The sequence below is a fragment of the Canis lupus genome, chromosome 37, assembly GCF_003254725.2.
Source record: "Canis lupus dingo isolate Sandy chromosome 37, ASM325472v2, whole genome shotgun sequence".
Lineage (NCBI taxonomy): Eukaryota > Metazoa > Chordata > Mammalia > Carnivora > Canidae > Canis > Canis lupus.
In genome coordinates, this window is record NC_064279.1 from 15603452 (window position 1) to 15618179 (window position 14728).

At 41.1% G+C, this 14728-nt stretch overlaps 1 protein-coding gene across 5 annotated transcripts in view; it reads right to left on the reverse strand.

The window, feature by feature from the left end:
* Window positions 1-233: 233 nt before the first annotated feature.
* MDH1B (malate dehydrogenase 1B) overlaps window positions 234-14728 on the reverse strand; it is a 31587-nt gene continuing 17092 nt past the window's right edge. For all 5 annotated transcript variants that reach the window (XM_025441559.3, XM_025441560.3, XM_049106476.1 and 2 more), the window contains 5 exons: window positions 13007-13146; window positions 12649-12700; window positions 10954-11034; window positions 1795-1863; window positions 234-914 (listed from right to left, as the gene is read on the reverse strand). In XM_025441559.3, the coding sequence (XP_025297344.3) occupies window positions 874-914; window positions 1795-1863; window positions 10954-11034; window positions 12649-12700; window positions 13007-13146 (383 nt within the window). In that variant the 3' untranslated portion in view covers window positions 234-873. The remainder of the gene's footprint in view (window positions 915-1794; window positions 1864-10953; window positions 11035-12648; window positions 12701-13006; window positions 13147-14728) is intronic.

Here is a 14728-nt window from a genome sequence, read left to right on the forward strand (position 1 = left end):
TATCAGCAGTTTTTAAAGTGACTCCTGGGCTCTCAAAAGTTCCTAATTGGCATTTGTAAAGGGTTCTGTTAGCTTGAAAATATATGAGCATGTTGTTTGACTATTACTGCTTTAATAAAGACTGTAATTTTTACTTAAACCATGTAATTATATGGTAAAAATATTATGCTTTCCTTTCAAAATTCATTTATTCAGGCCACATCTGGTGTCAAGAAACAGAAACCTATTCCATCTGAGCTAAAGCAAAAGTGTGATTTATTGTAAAGATAATTATCCCAAGCAAATCCAAGGAGAAAAAATACACAGCCAGACCTTATGAAGGTGCTGAACCTGACTAGCTCTGAAGACCTGACAGCAGAATTGTGTGGCCTTTTCTAGGGTTACTACCTTTGCCCTCATCCAGACACCAACTTACTTGTCCATTTTTCTCAGTGAAAATGTTTTGATGGAGTAAGAGATAATCTAATTGATTCTAATCCAATCAGTTGAAGCCAAGGATGGTGAGGACAGCTGAGCAAACATGGCCACTTGTGTCTGTGACTTAGGTATGGCATGTGGGGGAAGCAGGCTCTCCTAGAAGCATGTTTAGTCAAGGATGCCATGACTGACAACTATCTTTTAATGTAGCTTAAAAAACAGCAATTGACACTAAACTGTATGAGACAATGGGACAATAAGTAAACCTATGAGTCGATTCAGGTCACACAACATGATCAAATCCACTTTTTTTGTGTGTGTGTGTGCTGCAATTGTTATTGTCTAGCATAACATTATCTAAGATGGAAGTTAACCTTTCAAACTATTCTCCCCTAAATACAGACATTCATGGGTCTCTCCATATTTATTACACTACCAAATAACTTTATAGTTGGTCTAATTTATTTGTCGCTCTTCCACAGTTTTGTCTCCAGAATCTGTAAAAGGAGAATGAAAGGTATATTAAAAATTCATTAGTAACCTATGTTTTTATTAGCTTTTCATTTGTGCACTTTCTTCTGTTTCTTGGATGCCTGTATTCAATCTGATTCAATTGAGGGAGTGTGTGTGTGAGAGGGGTTCTATCTACAAGGGACATCAAACCACAAGACCATTGTTAGATCTTTGTATACAGCAAAACTAAATTCTGGCCTCCCTCTTGACCTTAATCTATTTCTATGTGCAGTGTTGCTTGGTTCCTTTGTTTCCCATTCTGAATTTTGTCTGTAGCTACATTGTCAGTTCCATTTCTACTCGTGGCCCTGCTTCTCATCTATGTATCAATTCTAATTCCCTGTGGCTACTCTACTCCAAAGCCCATCATCTTATACATTTCCAGAATGGAAGATACCATGCATTTGTTCATTTTACTGGACATCCAAATAAAAATGTGGAGCTGTGGGTGGATATTCTGACTGGTCAACCCCAAAGAAGTCTAGCATAACATTATCTAAGATGGAAGTTAACCTTTCAAACTATTCTTCCATAAATACAGACATTCATGGGTCTTGTTTTCTTAAAATATGACAACTAAGTTATAGACCTTGAAAAATCTGGACGTGCAGATCTATCTGTGTCAATTTCCTTACTTATTCATTCTCAGGGAAGGATTCAGTTGCCATTGACATAGCCCTGGTCATAAATGTAGGAAGGGAGGCTCCAGAAGCAACAGCAAGTAAAGCTGGGGATGTGAGATGGGGGGGGGGGGGGGATTTGCAAAGAACTATATCTGGGGGACACTTGATCTCTTCTACCCAGCTACCCAGTTTTATTTATAGAATAAGAACAGACTAGTTAATATTTGGTTTCCCCGCTTACCATTTATGAGTTCTTGACTATGTGGCTTTTCAGAGATGGTTTGTGGAATCGGATCTAAAAAATCCACTGCTGTAAACAGAGAATGGATAGAATAGAGATTTTAGTATCTAAAGAACACTGATTTTTGAAGTTAGTCTCATTTTCTCCTATCCTGTTCTTTCCACTCTAAGTTTCTCTGAGTGCTTGCTCTTGGGGAGCTGCAAGGTGCCTGATCAACTTTTATATGGAGTCTTGAGAAGTGTGCTGTGTTCTTCTGACCAAAACGTCATTCTCCAGACAATGTGAGTTATGACTATTAGTGCTACAGAGATTGTTTGTGACTTGTTTGGCTTAACATTTGACATAGCTAGGTCTTTTTCCTCATCTTGGAGTAGATCAGAATACATTTTATCTTTATATTCTGAAACAAAAATTAAACACATTGGATTTAGAATATAACTAACAACCTATGAAATGTTCTACGTCAGTGTTTTTCAAACTTTGTTGACCACGACTCACAGTAGAAAATGCATTTTATATTATAGTGTACTATATGCACTTGTGTGCTTACAATGAAACAAAAAAGTTACATGAAACAGGATTTATATTTTTCTTCTATTTTCTATTCATCTTTTTCTATTCTATTCTAGTGCGTTGGGAAAAATTCTGGTCTTCTCACTCACCCTTTTCTTATTACTTTTATTGCAGTTCAAGGGGGGAAAAAAGGCAGTTCTTAAATTGATTTCATCACCCATGAATTTTTTTTTTTAGTAGCTTCCAGATCCAGCATAGAGCCCAGTGTGGGGCTCGAACTCACGACCCAGAGATCAAGAGCTGAGCTGAGATCAAGAGTTAGACACTGGGATCCCTAGGTGGCGCAGCGGTTTGGCGCCTGCCTTTGGCCTAGGGCGCGATCCTGGAGACCCAGGATCGAATCCCACATCGGGCTCCCGGTGCATGGAGCCTGCTTCTCCCTCTGCCTGTGTCTCTGCCTCATTCTCTCTCTCTCTCTGTGACTATCACAAATAAATAAAAATTAAAAAAAAAAACAAAAAACAAAATGACTATCATAAATAAATAAAAAAAATTTTAAAAAAAGAGTTAGACACTTAACCAACTGAGCCACCCGCTGCCTCACTCACAAAATTCTTTTACCACCCACCAAACCCACACTGTGGAAAGCACTATCAAGTGATATTTGATTCTAATGCTCATTCAACAAATAGCCCCCCAAACACCTGAAATCAGCTCTATTTTCTCTACTTTCTCTACTTTATCACCACTAACATTCTTCAGTCTATGTAAGATTATAACTTATTAGAGGATCTAAGAATCTAACATTTTATTTTATTTTATTTTATTTTTTTTTTTTTATTGGTGTTCAATTTACTAACATACAGAATAACACCCAGTGCCCGTCACCCATTCACTCCCACCACCCGCCCTCCTCCCCTTCCACCACCCCTAGTTCGTTTCCCAGAGTTAGCAGTCTTTACGTTCTGTCTCCCTTTCTGATATTTCCCACACACTTCTTCTCCCTTCCCTTGTTTTCCCTTTCACTATTATTTATATTCCCCAAATGAATGAGAACATATAATGTTTGTCCTTCTCCGACTGACTTACTTCACTCAGCATAATACCCTCCAGTTCCATCCACGTTGAAGCAAATGGTGGGTATTTGTCATTTCTAATAGCTGAGTAATATTCCATTGTATACATAAACCACATCTTCTTTATCCATTCATCTTTCGTTGGACACCGAGGCTCCTTCCACAGTTTGGCTATCGTGGCCATTGCTGCTAGAAACATCGGGGTGCAGGTGTCCCGGCGTTTCATTGCATTTGTATCTTTGGGGTAAATCCCCAACAGTGCAATTGCTGGGTCGTAGGGCAGGTATATTTTTAACTGTTTGAGGAACCTCCACACAGTTTTCCAGAGTGGCTGCACCAGTTCACATTCCCACCAACAGTGTAGGAGGGTTCCCTTTTCTCCGCATCCTCTCCAACATTTGTTGTTTCCTGCCTTGTTAATTTTCCCCATTCTCACTGGTGTGAGGTGGTATCTCATTGTAGTTTTGATTTGTATTTCCCTGATGGCAAGTGATGCAGAGCATTTTCTCATATGCATGTTGGCCATGTCTATGTCTTCCTCTGTGAGATTTCTGTTCATGTCTTTTGCCCATTTCATGATTGGATTGTTTGTTTCTTTGGTGTTGAGTTTAATAAGTTCTTTATAGATCTTGGAAACTAGCCCTTTATCTGATATGTCATTTGTAAATATCTTCTCCCATTCCGTAGGTTGTCTTTGAGTTTTGTTGACTGTATCCTTTGCTGTGCAAAAGCTTCTTATCTTGATGAAGTCCCAATAGTTCATTTTTGCTTTTGTTTCTTTTGCCTTTGTGGATGTATCTTGCAAGAAGTTACTATGGCCGAGTTCAAAAAGGGTGTTGCCTGTGTTCTTCTCTAGGATTTTGATGGAATCTTGTCTCACATTTAGATCTTTCATCCATTTTGAGTTTATCTTTGTGTATGGTGAAAGGGAGTGGTCTAGTTTCATTCTTCTGCATGTGGATGTCCAATTTTCCCAGCACCATTTATTGAAGAGACTGTCTTTCTTCCAATGGATAGTCTTTCCTCCTTTATCGAATATTAGTTGCCCATAAAGTTCAGAGTCCACTTCTGGATTCTCTATTCTGTTCCACTGATCTATGTGTCTGTTTTTGTGCCAGTACCACACTGTCTTGATGACCACAGCTTTGTAGTACAACCTGAAATCTGGCATTGTGATGCCCCCAGATATGGTTTTCTTTTTTAAAATTCCCCTGGCTATTCGGGGTCTTTTCTGATTCCACACAAATCTTAAAATAATTTGTTCTAACTCTCTGAAGAAAGTCCATGGTATTTTGATAGGGATTGCATTAAACGTGTATATTGCCCTGGGTAACATTGACATTTTCACAATATTAATTCTGCCAATTCATGAGCATGGAATATTTTTCCATCTCTTTGTGTCTTCCTCAATTTCTTTCAGAAGTGTTCTATAGTTTTGAGGGTATAGATCCTTTACATCTTTGGTGAGGTTTATTCCTAGGTATCTTATGCTTTTGGGTGCAATTGTAAATGGGATTGACTCCTTAATTTCTCTTTCTTCTGTCTCATTGTTAGTGTATAGAAATGCCACTGACTTCTGGGCATTGATTTTGTATCCTGCCACGCTACCGAATTGCTGTATGAGTTCTAGCAATCTTGGGGTGGAGACTTTTGGGTTTTCTATGTAGAGTATCATGTCATCGGCGAAGAGAGAGAGTTTGACTTCTTCTTTGCCAATTTGAATGCCTTTAATGTCTTTTTGTTGTCTGATTGCTGAGGCTAGGACTTCCAGTACTATGTTGAATAGCAGTGGTGAGAGTGGACATCCCTGTCTTGTTCCTGATCTTAGGGGAAAGGCTCCCAGTGCTTCCCCATTGAGAATGATATTTGCTGTGGGCTTTTCATAGATGGCTTTTAAGATGTCGAGGAATGTTCCCTCTATCCCTACACTTTGAAGAGTTTTGATCAGGAATGGATGCTGTATTTTGTCAAATGCTTTCTCTGCATCCAATGAGAGGATCATATGGTTCTTGGTTTTTCTCTTGCTGATATGATGAATCACATTGATTGTTTTACGGGTGTTGAACCAGCCTTGTGTCCCAGGGATAAATCCTACTTGGTCATGGTGAATAATTTTCTTAATGTACTGTTGGATCCTATTGGCCAGTATCTTGTTGAGAATTTTTGCATCCATGTTCATCAGGGATATTGGTCTGTAATTCTCCTTTTTGGCGGGGTCTTTGTCTGGCTTTGGAATTAAGGTGATGCTGGCTTCATAGAACGAATTTGGAAGTACTCCATCTCTTTCTATCTTTCCAAACAGCTTTAGGAGAATAGGTATGATTTCTTCTTTAAACGTTTGATAAAATTCTCCTGGGAAGCCATCTGGCCCTGGACTCTTGTGTCTTGGGAGGTTTTTGATGACTGCTTCAATTTCCTCCCTGGTTATTGGCCTGTTCAGGTTTTCTATTTCTTCCTGTTCCAGTTTTGGTAGTTTGTGGCTTTCCAGGAATGCGTCCATTTCTTCTAGATTGCCTAATTTATTGGCGTAGAGCTGTTCATAATATGTTTTTAAAATCGTTTGTATTTCCTTGGTGTTGGTAGTGATCTCTCCTTTCTCATTCATGATTTTATTAATTTGAGTCTTCTCTCTCTTCTTTTTAATAAGGCTGGCTAATGGTTTATCTATCTTATTAATTCTTTCAAAGAACCAACTCCTGGTTCTGTTGATCTGTTCCACAGTTCTTCTGGTCTCGATTTCGTTGAGTTCTGCTCGAATCTTTATTATCTCCCTTCTTCTCTTGGGTGTAGGATCTATTTGCTGTTTTTTCTCTAGCTCCTTTATGTGTAAGGTTAGCTTTTGTATTTGAGTTCTTTTCAGTTTTTGAATGGATGCTTGTATTGCGATGTATTTCCCCCTTAGGACTGCTTTTGCTGCATCCCAAAGATTTTGAACGGTTGTATCTTCATTCTCATTAGTTTCCATGAATCTTTTTAATTCTTCCTTAATTTCCTGGTTGACCCTTTTATCTTTTAGCAGGATGGTCCTTAACCTCCATGTGTTTGAGGTCCTTCCAAACTTCTTGTTGTGATTTAGTTCTAATTTCAAGGCATTATGGTCCGAGAATATGCAGGGGACAATCCCAATCTTTTGGTATCGGTTCAGACCCGATTTGTGACCCAATATGTGGTCTATTCTGGAGAAAGTTCCATGTGCGCTTGAGAAGAATGTGTATTCAGTTGAGTTTGGATGTAAAGTTCTGTAGATATCTGTGAAATCCATCTGGTCCAGTGTATCATTTAAAGCTCTCGTTTCTTTGGAGATGTTTTGCTTAGAAGACCTATCAAGTATAGAAAGAGCTAGATTGAAGTCACCAAGTATAAGTGTATTATTATCTAAGTATTTCTTCACTTTGGTTAATAATTGATTTATATATTTGGCAGCTCCCACATTCGGAGCATATATATTGAGGATTGTTAAGTCCTCTTGTTGAATAGATCCTTTAAGTATGATATAGTGTCCCTCTTCATCTCTCACTACAGTCTTTGGGGTAAATTTTAGTTTATCTGATATAAGGATGGCTACCCCTGCTTTCTTTTGAGGACCATTCGAATGGTAAATGGTTCTCCAACCTTTTATTTTCAGGCTGTAGGTGTCCTTCTGTCTAAAATGAGTCTCTTGTAGACAGCAAATAGATGGGTCCTGCTTTTTTATCCAGTCTGAAACCCTGCGCCTTTTGATGGGGTCATTAAGCCCGTTCACATTCAGAGTTACTATTGAGAGATATGAGTTTAGTGTCATCATGATATCTATTCAGTCTTTGTTTTTGTGGACTGTTCCACTGAACTTCTTCTTAAAGGGGAATTTTAAGAGGCCCCCTTAAAATTTCTTGCAGAGCTGGTTTGGAGGTCACATATTCTTTTAGTTGCTGCCTGTCTTGGAAGCTCTTTATCTCTCCTTCCATTTTGAATGAGAGCCTTGCTGGATAAAGTATTCTTGGTTGCATGTTCTTCTCCTTTAGGACCCTGAATATATCCTGCCAGCCCTTTCTGGCCTGCCAGGTCTCTGTGGAGAGGTCTGCTGTTACCCTAATACTCCTCCCCATAAAAGTCAGGGATTTCTTGTCTCTTGCTGCTTTAAGGATCTTCTCCTTATCTTTGGAATTTGCAAGCTTCACAATTAAATGTCGAGGTGTTGAACGGTTTTTATTGATTTTAGGGGGGGATCTCTCTATTTCCTGGATCTGAATGCCTGTTTCCCTTCCCAGATTAGGAAAGTTTTCAGCTAGAATTTGTTCAAATACATATTCTGGCCCTCTGTCCCTTTCGGCGCCCTCGGGAACCCCAATTAAACGTAGGTTTTTCTTCCTCAGGCTGTCGTTTATTTCCCTTAATCTATCTTCATGGTCTTTTAATTGTTTGTCTCTTTTTTCCTCAGTTTCCCTCTTTGCTATCAACTTGTCTTCTAGGTCACTCACTCGTTCTTCCACCTCGTTAACCCTCGTCGTTAGGACTTCTAGTTTGGATTGCATCTCATTCAATTGATTTTTAATTTCTGCCTGATTAGCTCTAAATTCTGCAGTCATGAAGTCTCTTGAGTCCTTTATACTTTTTTCTAGAGCCACCAGTAGCTGTATAATAGTGCTTCTGAATTGGCTTTCTGACATTGAATTGTAATCCAGATTTTGTAACTCTGTGGGAGAGAGGACTGTTTCTGATTCTTTCTTTTGAGGTGAGGTTTTCCTTCTAGTCATTTTGCTCAGTGCAGAGTGGCCCAAAGCAAGTTGTATTGGGAAAAAGAGAAAAAGAGAGGAGAGAAAGAAGGAAAGAAAAGAGAAAGAGAAAAAAAAAAAAAAAAAAAGGGAAGAAAAAGAAAAAAAAAAAAAAAAGAAGAAAAAGAGAAAGAAAAAGAAAGGAGAAAAAAAGGGGGGTGGGGGAAGGAAACAAATCAAAAAGCAAAACAAAACAAAAACAAACAAACAAAAAAAGAACCACCGGGGAGTATCTTCTGATTCTGTGTACTTTAAGTCCCTTGGCTTCTCCTGGAAGTTGTCGGTCTAGCTGGTGTTCTGGGGGAGGGGCCTGTTGTGCTGATTTTCAGGTGTTAGCAGTTGGGGGAGCTGCTGTGCCCCTGCCTGGTGCAGGGCTCGGTGGGGGTTGTTTACCCCGTGAGGCCGCAGGAGGAACAGCCCCAGTGGCGGGGCAGCTCTGGAAACCTGGATTCAGCTCCGGCAGGAACTCCGTCTGCAGGGCCTGGAGGCTCTCGGCGGGGCCGCTGATCTGCTCAGCTCGGGGCAGGAGCGTCCTTGCTGTCCTGGGCCCTCCCGGCCTCTGCCTGTCCCGGGGGAGGCGGGATCCTGGGCTGTGTCCCGGCGCCCTGTGCTCCGGAGCCTGCGCTGGTGGATTCGCGCTCCCGCCCCGCAGCCCCCTCCGCGGAGCCGCCGCCGGAGCCCCTCCGAGCTGCTCCTGGAACCGCGCAGCCCCCTCCGCACGGAGCCTCTTCCTCTGCCCGAGCCCCTCCGAGCTGCTCCCGGGGCCGCGCAGCCCCCTCCGCGGAGCCGCCGCCCGAGCCCCTTCAGCTGCTCCGGGTCCCGCCGGGTCCCGCCGTGCGCGCTGCAGCCCTTAGGGAGCTCGGCGCACTCTCCTGGGCGCGCAGTTGCTGTTACTGTCCCCGGGAGCCCGAGGGCATCCCCGCCCTCCTGGGTCCTGCTCCAACTCCCTGCGAGCCCCTTTCCGCCCGGGAAGGTCGGTGCAGCTCCTGCTCCTCCGGGACGGGGCTCTCCTGTCCTGGGGACACTCGCCCCGGCCTCAGCCCGGCTCCTCGCGGGGCCCCTCCCCCTTGGAGGCCTTTGTTTCTTTACTTCTTTTTCCCCGTCTTCCTACCTTGATAGATGCGCGAACTCTTCTCACTGTCGCATTCCAGCTGGTCTCTCTTTAAATCTCAGGCCGAATTCATAGATTTTCAGGATAATTTGAAGGTTTTCTAGGTAGTTTGGTGGAGACAGGTGATTTGGAGACCCTACTCTTCCGCCATCTTGCTCCTCCCCAGAATCTAACATTTTAATTAACAATTTGGATCATTCTGATGCCTAAACTCTGGAATACATATTCTACAACTTGCCTTTTCTCTAATCATTCTGGAAAGCTGCCAGTCACCTTGGTCATGACAGATCCGACAGTTTTTTTTTTTTTTTTTTTTTTTTCATTTCACAAAGGCCTTGGAGCCCTCAGTTCTTGCCTTGAGTATTGCTCAATACCCGCTGGGCCAACTGGAGTCTCTTAAAATATCTATTCTATCTCGGACTGAGCTCACCATGGTCCTCTGGACAGTGATTTGAGTGGCTCCATCATCCTCTAGGGGGCCAATGAGAAAGCCAGATTAATTCTCTAAGCCTGACCCCATCCATTTCATGCTTGTCTTGCCACCCATCAGACATTTTGCTGAGCTCTCAACTAATCATTCCACCAAACTAGAGATGACCTCCACCTGCCTCTTCCAGTTCAACCCATCCTTTCGGAATCCTCTGCTGTAGCTCAGTTACTCTGTATATTGTCTTCTGAATACAACTTTAGACCGCCTTGAGTTCACAACTCTGGTCACACCTTGGGCACCTGAAATGCCTCCTTTTTGGCCATGTGTCTCCTTCTGGTGGGGCACCTTCCACAGCTTTTCTGACTCCTCCACTTGCAGGCTTCTTTTTCACTACATGACAGTAATTCTATTCATCCTTCCAGACTCAGCTTCCATGTCATTTCTACTTGAAAGCCTTTCCTAACACTCCTGTCCCTGTCAGAACACTCCCAGTGTAGTTCTATTATACCTGGGCCGCTCTCTACATACCACTTCCTTCTCAACAGGTAGTTTTTGATTGGCTTTGCTGTGTCCCATATTAGATGGGAGAGCAAGAACAACATTTGATTCATGTTCATGTCCCTAGAACCTAGTGTGGTTTCTTTCTTCCTTCCTTTTTTTATTGTGCTAAAAACATATAACATGAAATCTACCTTTTTAACTTGTTTTTCAGTGTACAGTACTATGTATGCATTGTTGTATAATAGATCTCTAGAATATTTTCACCTTGTGTGACAGAAGCAGCAGTTTCTGAATAAATGACCATTTGACTACCTTTAGCCATCTTAAGTCCCAACTGGATTTGAAGATATGAGTGTCTTCTACTTCATATATTACAAGGAACTCTCTTTCACTTGTGAGTTTCTAGATTATTTATTATATACTCTCTTTCCTTTTGGCTTATCTTGTTTTATTGAGCTTTTTAATTCACTGTGCATCTTGGCATTTACTTCTTCATATTCTCAAGGCTCCTTTCCCCACACATGTCTGTGTGGCTATAACTCTGTCATTGTGTCCCCAGTGTCTCTCACAGTGACCAGTATAGAGAAGGTGCTCAATGAACATCTGGTAATTTCCTTTAAAATTTTAAATATGATCTGATTTTTGAATATAGGATGAGGGTGATAAAAGACGTAATTCCTACTTTGTGGCTAATAGATAAACAAATTCCTTTCTTTGAAATTTAGTGTTAAGCCTTGGATAAAAAGAACATTTTTTTTTTTCAATTGATATACCTACCATCTGAGACTCTTTGGTTTTCCTGGTTGTTGTATGTGGTAGGTAAGGTGGTCTTTTCATATCCTTTGGCTAAGTCAGTCTCTAAAATTCAAGAAATTAAGTATTAAATTAATCAAAAGATTAAACAAACCTCATGCATGAATCATCTCATTGATATGCTGATAAGCAGAGATCTCCAAAGTGTGCAAAATTCTTATTATTTTCAATACTCTGATCTTGGAATCTCTGGAATAGTTTTTTGGGCAAGGTCTGAAGTTGACAGAGTCAAGATATATATCTCTATCTATCTATCTATCTATCTATCTATCTATCTATCTATCATCATCTATCTCTTGGTCTTGTTAATGAAAATAGCATAAAATCAGGTTATTCCTTTTCACAAAATCTTCTATAATGCAAGTATTATGGAAAATTTAGGACTAACAACCAGTCAAAGCAGTCAAATTTAGAATGACTGCTTTATAGCCTATTCTCAGAAAAGGAATTTGCAGCTCTATTCTGCAAAAGCAGGGAATAAAAGGGTTTCAGGGAAAACCAACTGCTCTTTGGACTTCTATGTTTGTGTCCTTGGATTCTGTGCTGCCTTTGGGCTTTATTTGCTTTTGCCCATACCTGGTGACTTGATCTCTAGGCAGAACCAGGTCTGAATTCCAAAGCCCATCCTTTGCCCTGAATGTCTCTCTCTCTCTCTTTTTTTTGGGGGGGGGGGGTGTCTGTCTCTCGCTGCCCACACTGCCATACTTTGACCTCACTAAACCCTCTTGTCTGGACCAAGGACAGCCTTCTGTACCCTGTCAGGTTCTTTTCACCAGTTAATTCATTCTGAGAGGCAGCAACTATTTTGATTGGGTGCAATCTATACCATACTGGTTATTAAATATTTTCAATATTTAGAAGATTAAAGAAAAGATAATAGCACTTCCTTGTAAGTTTAGGATAAGAGAAACTGGCAGTGAGAAAAATAGCTTACTACAATTTATTGTGTGTGTGTGTGTGTGTGTGTGTGTGTGTGTGTTTTAAGTGATCTAAAAGTAAAAGGAACATTGTGAGTTGGGTTGTGTTTCCAAAAAGATGTGTTGAAGTGCCAATCTCTGCTACCTGTGAATGTGGCCTTATTTGGAAATAGGGTTTTAGCAGATTTAGTCAAGTTAAGAAAGGGTCTTACCGGATTGCCATGACTGGTGTCCATTTAAGAAGAAGAAACCAGACACACAGAGAGAGAAGACCAGCATGTGAAGACAGAGGAAGAGATTGGAGGGATGCAGCCATAGCCCAGAATGCCAAACACTGCCAGTAGGAGAGGCAGGAAAGGGTACTTCCTTAGAGCCATCAGAGGGTCCATGACCCTGCCAACACTTTGATTTAGGTCGGCTAGTCTCATTTATTTACTAGAGAGTAAGTTTCTGTTGTTGAAGCCACCCCGTTTGTGATCATTTGTTACGGCGGGCTTGGGACATGAATACATATGTTATACACAGTGTTTATAAGGTCTTCATGTTTTTAAGACGTGATTTCTTTAGCATTCTCTTGAAATGTTCTATTTTGAAGGACATGCTGAACTTGGCATTTTATTTTGTCAACAATTTCATTTAAAAGTGATAACATGTGCATTATAGTTATCAATATTCAATAGTGATTCAGTTTTAACAAATATTTCAATAGCAGCTCAATCAAACATCACATTGAAAATATTACCTGATTGATAGGGCTGAAAACTGACCAAATCTCCAAGTGCAATAAGTTTTTCCTGTAGAAAAATTTTATAATTAGAGAAGTAGATGACCGCGATTGCTAACTTAATCAATCTTCAATAGAAAAATAATTTGGGTCTTGATTTTTAAGTAACCAACAAATATTTTTAACATGCCAGAAATTATGTAATCTAATGAATAGTGTTCTTCTATTGATTTCTTCAAACTCTTATTGCCTCCTGATTATTTTTAGGAAGAGGATGCAAATTGAACCCACAGAAAATAAGTGTATGCCTTGGCCTAGAGGAATCAATTTATGGTCATTAGCAGAGTCAGCATTTTTGTATCTATTCAGACATTACCTGAATTAGATCACTTGTCATTCTGGTCATTATTTGCTCACTGATTTCAATATCTGTGAGATCTGTAAGAACTATCCAAGTTCCATTCTCAAATTTTACAGGCATAGAAAAGACGATCCCTTCAGGAATACCAAACTGGCCTGTAGTGAGCAAACACAAAGCAAAGCAAAACAAAAGTGCTCAGAACAATAAACTCTTCATGTTAAGCATTGTAGAAAAGGACAGAGATGGTACATGATTTTTTTTTTAAGATTTTATTTATTCAAGAGAGACAGAGAGAGAGGCAGAGACATAGAAGAGGGAGATGGAGGCTCCCTCTGGGGAGCCTGAGGCAGAACTCCATCCCGGGGCCCCAGGATCACAACATGAGCCAAAGGCAGATACTCAACCACTGAGCCACGCAGGTGCCCCACACAGAATTTTTAGTAGTAATGGTGAACCAAATTTCTGGGAATTCCTCTCCCAGGAGGATTGAAACACTTACTCTAGAAGTATTGACTGAGCATCTCTCCAAGTTCTGGCAACTCTCTCTTCCGTGTTTCTCTCCCAAGGAAAAGCTATTGTTCCCTAGTGTTACCCCTTCAGTCTCCTCTGGCTTGGTTCAGAATCCCTGCCTCTGCCTCAGGGGCTCACGCAGTCTTTCTCTTCTATTTTGTCTGGACTCCTTTTGTCTGCTCCCTGTGGCCTTTCCTTGCCTCTTTGGTAGCCCAAGGCATTTGTCCAACTGGCCTTGCGCTCTTCTAAACTCCTGTGGTGGTCCCATAGCCACAGTGGGAGGACTAGGGTGAAAGAGACAGGGGGTGGGGAAGTTGGTGATTTCCTGGCAGCTCCCAGGGCCTAGTTTGGATGTGTGCCAAATAAAAAGATTGGCAATACTTACTATTATCTACGAAACACTCAAATAAAACTCCCCCGCCCCTTGTGCCTCAATCAAATGAGAAAATGATCCTTGCCACTCTAGTCATCAAAAATGGTCTCAGTAGAATAAAAATGTGAGGATAGTCAAGAAACCAGGACTTAAAGGGCCTTTCCGTAAAGGGCATGGAAGATTCTCTGTTTAGTCTTTTTTATCTGTAAAGAGCCAGCCTATTGGGGTGCCTGGGTGGCTCAGTCAGTTAAGCTTTTGCCTCTGCCTCAGGTCATGATTCAAGGGTCCTGGATTCAACCCTGCTTTACATCTGGCTCCTTGTTCAGCAGGGGGTCTGCTTCTTTCTCTCCCTCTGCTCCTCCTCCCTGCTTGTGTTCTATCTCAAATTAATCAATCAATCAATCTTAGAAAAAAAAAAAAAGAGCCAGCCTTATGGGTAGACAACATATGGTTTCAGGGACATAGTGATTACATGCTCTTCACTTCTAATATTGCACTGTTTATTGGTGAACTCCTACAGAGATTAATTAAGCTGTTTACAAATAAAGATAAGGTTTAAATGCCTATTACACTAAAAGGTAACATACTGATTTGAATTCACCTTATTCATTAAAAGAGCGCTCATGCACCTTACTGCAATTGAAAGAAGATTCACTGAGTATCTAACCCTAAAGTAGCAACAGGAAGACCCAGCAAAGCCCTGCTCTCGGTGTACAAACTCCAATGGAGGGGACTTATGCAATTAACTGCACCACCAATGAGGGCAGGCTGTGAGATGCTCTCTGACGGAGGAACAGATGCTATCTGTGTACAGAGGAGAGACAGATGAATCTGGACTTGGGGGATTTGGGGAG